This window comes from Arachis hypogaea, chromosome 6 (genome assembly GCF_003086295.3).
Source record: "Arachis hypogaea cultivar Tifrunner chromosome 6, arahy.Tifrunner.gnm2.J5K5, whole genome shotgun sequence".
Lineage (NCBI taxonomy): Eukaryota > Viridiplantae > Streptophyta > Magnoliopsida > Fabales > Fabaceae > Arachis > Arachis hypogaea.
In genome coordinates, this window is record NC_092041.1 from 18,069,757 (window position 1) to 18,075,447 (window position 5,691).

Here is a 5,691-nt window from a genome sequence, read left to right on the forward strand (position 1 = left end):
AGGGAGGAAAAATATGCTAACAAAGGTGAAATTACATCACAATATATTTATTTATTATTGTGAACAAGTCCTATTTATTTATTTTTGAATTGATTTTGAATTTGTAACCGATATTGACTATATGAATATTAATCCTATAATTATGACCAAACAGTCAGATACAAAAAGGGCAATAACAAATCATTTTAATGAAAAATTCTAACCAATAGTTAAAATTTTATTTATTTTGAAAAAAGAAACATATCTAACTGTATCCAATAATATATGAACTCAAAACACACGTGTAGTTGTTTTGATAATTGCATAAAAAATGATAATCTCACAAATATGTTAGAAAACTATGATTGGAAGACTTCAAAATTTTTAACCACCTATGATTTCTGTAAATAAACTGAAAAAGAAAAAACTACTACATTAGTTGCAGCTGTTTTTGGCAAGATAAAAATCGGTAATTCACTATCCAAATTTTCATGTCTCAACTTCAACACTTTAAGGAATTACAATAGTGTTTGCAGAGAATTTAACTCAAATTATAAGTATGATCAATGATCAACTACATTGGAAAAAAGGGTTCTCTATCTGGTCAATTATGCTCTGCAATCCTGATTTGTAATCAGGGTAAAGTAGCTGCACTCCAAGTTCCTTCTTCATTCGAGTATTCGACACGCGCTTCTCGCCCCTTTGATTTCTCATTTTCGCACCCGAGCTTTCTTCCAGCTCTAGATGTTCTAAGTTCAAGCCTGGCCACTTTTTCAACACCAATTTTCTTGCATATTCAAATACTTCTTCTCTTGGAGCAGGATCATCGTCAACGATGTTGTAAACTTCCCTGCAAGTGAAATGCCATAGAATCTTGCAAAATTTTGCATAGTTTAGAAAGTTGATTACACTCAAGACTAACCTTGGGGGAGTTGTGTAAATAGCAGACATAAGCGCCTGACAAATATCATCAACGTGAACTCTCGACGTATATTTTCGGTATTTTCTCATCTTCTGCCCTTCCGACAAAGGCTCCTGCTTGAGTATTGTATTGATCGCACTAAAACAAAAGAATATGAAGTAGTAAATGGAAAGTAACAGAATGCGCTAACTGCCATAAAAACATAATCCGAAATTTATAATTTAAATTGCCGATAAGATCTCTTCTCTATATTGGTGAGTTTACTTAATTGTCAAGGCAGACAGTGATGCAGTTCCTCAAATTTTTTATTCGCACATAAACCGCAAAGAAACGCATAAGAGAAACCTTACTTGAAAGATAAAATGAATTACAGTAAAACAGGAATTACCTTCTACCAGGGCCATAGATACCTCCAAGGCGGAATACTTGCGGTGAAAACCCAAGATGGTGAGCCAAATTCGACCAACCTTCTTCAGAAGCTAACCTTAATTTAGCCGACTCACTTTTCGGGTTTGTTGGGTAACTGTCGAAACGCGATGCACAAACTCAACCAACTAAGAGAATAGTCTAACAAATTTTGAAGGAAAAACTGAAAAAAAAAGGTGATTTGTTTAGTTACACTCACTCCTCATCCACTAGTTCACCGCCACAGTCTCCGTAGACGCCTGCTAGACAGGAAGCATCTCTGAGATTATATTTGGATTCGAAAGCGTTAGAAAACTTCATCTCTAAGCAGCAGTAGCACATTACTTGCCGCCAGAAAACCTGGTTCTAGAAAGTCAGAAGCATAAGCAGACAACTAAAATGACAACTCAATATTGTTAAATCAAATTAGTTTCTTTTATGTTTATGCAAGATCCTTGGTATTCATGGAAAATAGTCAAACTAGAAAAGAATAACTATACATGGATCAAGTGACACCAAAATGTCCTATCATAACTCATATATGTTTTTAGTTAAACATTACACAACATTTTTGCAAGATCAACTTAAAGCAAGAATGTGAAAGATATAATATGTTTCTCCTTATCAGCTTACCATAAAATGCATATTCTATGCATTCTTTTTTTCTGGTTTAAAACATGTAACTTATAATGCCCATTGAGAGTATGATTTCTTCATAAGAATTTCAAATTTTCAATCAGAACAACAAAGATGTCTTGTGATTTATGTTTTGTGCAAAGATTTATGTACCAGATAATGCGACTCTCGCCCACGAGTGATTTTATTTTTGAAAAAGCACAACTTGCAATTCTCTTATTCATGAACATGAAGGAACAACAACATCAAACTAGTTACTAAGTTCAATGAAGACTTACTAGTTGAAGACAAGTAACAGAGCCATTGAAGATTCCCATCGACTAACGAGCTTCTTAGAAGTTCTTCATGCTGAAGCATCTACAAATAAATAAAACGTAATGTAGGTTCTGAAAGAGATTACCTCAGAATACAAAATCCATTGACTCACGACGATATAATAATCAATAAAGCAAAATCATACTGGGTCGCCAATGCCCGCAACAGGAGGAATAGAAACAAGAAGGTGAGTGCAATCTTTCAGCAGACTTCGCATACTCGGTCTGCAGAACAAATATATGTTTAAAGTCTATACTCTATAACTAGGAAAAATGAAATTAGAAACTATAAAAACAAAATAGATAATGTAAAACCACAAAGCAGAATAGAAGAAGGAAAAACCAAAATTTCAAAGATTTAAAACCTTGAACACATCTTTAAGAATACATTTCCATTTCTTTAAGTAGCATGATTATATAAGTACTAAAGTGTTGCTATAACTATGGGGAAAAAATGAAATTAGAAAACTAAAAAAACAAACAAGATTTATCATAATTCATGATCCTCAACCTGAAATTCTGAATAGTTTGCATAGAAAAGGGATAAAATATGTTTTCTGTTCTGAAAACCTTTGAAAAGTTTTAAACATACCCGTGACACTTTCAAGTTTCAATTCTACCCTAGATAATCTTTTGGCAGCTAACAATTAGCATAATTGAAACTTATTTCAAACATTAAGAATAAAATTGAATAAATATAAACATTAGAGGTGCTTTTGAAACTTTTGGAAAACTCCATGACAAAAGTATACTTCACCCTAAAAAAAATTCCATATAGTAAACTTAAACTATATTCATTGACTCACTGAGGATAGTTTGCATCAAAAAGGCAAACTTGAAACCCCATACCCTCAAGCTTCTTCTTCTTCACATGGCTTGTGCAAGTTCCAGAAACAACCCTAAAATCCAATCCAATAAATAACAGTAACAATAACATATGTTCCACAACTTAACTAACTATATAGTAATAATAAAAATTAAGCTAATTAATCCTTGTAATTTCCCTGAGAAAACATCAATTATCAATAATAAGAAAGAGAGAATCTAACCATCCATGATTTTGGAGTTTGAGTGCAAGGGACTGGGCCACGAATCCTATGCCAAGAATGAAGATGCGGTTCTCAGAGGAAAGAGGAAAAGACGAAGCTTTGGGAAGATGAACATGAAAATGGGAAGGTACTGGGTTTCGGTGATGCAGAGGAATGGATGAAGATGAAGCTCGAACAAGTACTTCACCAATCTCCATCACAGAATCCAAACTACTATTCACAACGCTATGCTTTTCGTGCACATTTCTAAATGCCCACACTTTTTCAATCTTATCAAGGTGATTTTTTTTAGTGAGTAAAGTAACAATGCGGTGCTTAACCATGAACGTTTTGATTTCGGACTAATTAATTATTACAAAGAGATATTAATTTAATTTTTTAAGATAGTAAATAGTAGATATATAATATTTTTTGATTAATTTATCAATTAAAATTTAATGGTAATATTTATATATACAGTTAATTACTCTAATAATATATATTTATGAAAAATAATAATTTAAATAATAATTTTTGGAACGAAATTTTATCTGTTTTGATAAGATTTATAATAAATAAAAAGTAATTGATAAAAAATATATAAAAATTTAAAAAATAATAAATATTTTACAGTAATAAGATATGTACCATAATAAAATACATAGACAATTCTATTTTAATTTTGCACTATTCATTAATAGAAAGACAAACATATTCATTATTTACTATTTTTAAATACTTAATTGATATTTTTTTAATGACTAATTAGTCTAAAGTCAATATTTTAAAAAATTTAATTATCATTTTATTCTTTCTTAAATAAAAAAATATTATTGAAAAATATTAGTTTTGAATAATATTATACATCCAAATTTTTTTTATTAACTAAATTCAATTAAATTAGTTTAATATAATAAAAATCAGTTATAATTATCATTATTCTAAATCTTATTATTTAATTTAATTGAACTTGATTTATTTATCAATTTTTTTAATGCATATTAATAAAAATACAATTTTTTAATTTTTTAATATAACTAATATATATATATATCCGTATTCTTTACACGATAATATACAAAATTTTCCTGCAAGACCTTAATAAGTAATAACCATCATTTTAATTGTAATTATATATATTACTGTTGTTGTTGTTGGCAAATTCACTAATAATAATAAGGTAATTTCTTTTAAATTTATGCTAATTTTGTGGATAAGTTACCTTTGTTTATGTGTTAGTATCACAACCATTGATCAAAAAAAGTTTTTAAAAGTTCATTAATTGATGTACTGTAAAAGTCAAAGCTCATTATGAATGTATAGCATGAACATACTACATTGTAATGTATGAGTAGTTGTTATATATTAATACTGTATAATGTATTGGGAAAAATTTACAATTAAAATTTCTACACTCTAAATTGAATTTTTAACACAAAAAATCCTTCTTTTGTTCCTCAAACCCTTCTTTTGTTCCTCAAGTTCAACATGCATTTCTGAGAAAAGAAGACACACAGCCATTAGTCATCCAACCCTCATTTTTTGGCCTTCGTTCTATACTCTCCAACACGTTATTCAACCCCAGGACCTAGGCACACAACCACTGACCCAACCCTCTTCGTTTTCTATTCTTCACTTCAACCACAGCTTCATTCTGTTATCTATGGTTGCGGGAGCCATCACTGGAACTTGTTTTCATCGGCTGGGCTCTGGCGTCGACTTAGGTAACGCCGAAGGATGACCTCTGTGTGCTGGCATGTTGTGAATTTTGTGTACCTAGTAGGTTTACATCTGATCGCGAACAAGCTGTTGCAGGTGGAAGGCGTTTACCATCCCCATTTCTCAGCCGGCTACGAATCACGTGCGGATGCTTAATTAAGATTGTCTCCCTCCAGAAGTTCAGTTCTTTACTCATTGGATTTCAAGCTTTGGTTGTCATCAAGGTCTCCGTTTCAATTTTTTTTAATAATGGAGGTTAGTTTAATTTTAATTTTAATGGAAGTATCTGTCTTTTAAACATTACTCTGTTTATGGTGTTGGGTTTAGGTTCTGGAATTAGGATTTTAATTCACATTTGCCAGTTGTATGTTGTGGCTAGGTTTGGGGCATTGAAATTAAAACGTTATACTGGACTCTTAAACAGTTGGCTTAGGTTAAGAGCCTTGGTTCCGGTGACTGTAGTTTTTTTAAGGAGTTTAAGTTAGCTTTATGCAGTTACTGTCATTGATTCTGTTTATTCACATTTTGGTTCACTAACCTGGATTTTGGCAGGGGTAAAATTATGTCAAGAAACGAGGATGATGTGAAAAATGATTCTGATAATGATTTGGGTGATGATTTTGATTATCAACTGAATGCAGAAGAGGACGATGTGGATTCGCTGGATTCTACTAGCAAGAGTAAAGAA

General features: G+C 31.3%; 1 protein-coding gene across 2 annotated transcripts; it reads right to left on the minus strand.

The window, feature by feature from the left end:
- Window positions 1-427: 427 nt before the first annotated feature.
- On the minus strand, window positions 428-3,590 carry LOC112696329 (uncharacterized). Of its 2 annotated transcripts, XM_025749053.3 has the most exons (8): window positions 3,306-3,589; window positions 3,063-3,155; window positions 2,403-2,481; window positions 2,221-2,299; window positions 1,527-1,566; window positions 1,290-1,424; window positions 902-1,039; window positions 428-829 (listed from the first exon to the last, which is right to left on the minus strand). In XM_025749053.3, the coding sequence occupies exons 1-8, from the start codon at window positions 3,500-3,502 to the stop codon at window positions 550-552; spliced, it is 1,041 nt and encodes a 346-aa protein (XP_025604838.1). In that variant the 5' UTR covers window positions 3,503-3,589; the 3' UTR covers window positions 428-549. The 2 variants fall into 2 exon arrangements, with proteins under 2 accessions (XP_025604838.1, XP_025604837.1); XM_025749052.3 differs by having other exon boundaries at window positions 428-1,039; window positions 3,306-3,590.
- Between the last annotated feature and the right edge of the window lie 2,101 nt (window positions 3,591-5,691).

Coding starts and splice junctions, on each gene's coding strand:
- LOC112696329 (XM_025749052.3), bottom strand. CDS start 3,502: ATGGAGATTGGTGAAGTACTTGTTCGAGCTTCATCTTCATCCATTCCT. Junction 2,300..2,402: donor TTGCGGGCATTGGCGACCCA/GTATGATTTTGC, acceptor ATTTATTTGTAG/ATGCTTCAGCATGAAGAACT. Junction 1,425..1,526: donor GGTGAACTAGTGGATGAGGA/GTGAGTGTAACT, acceptor GCGTTTCGACAG/TTACCCAACAAACCCGAAAA.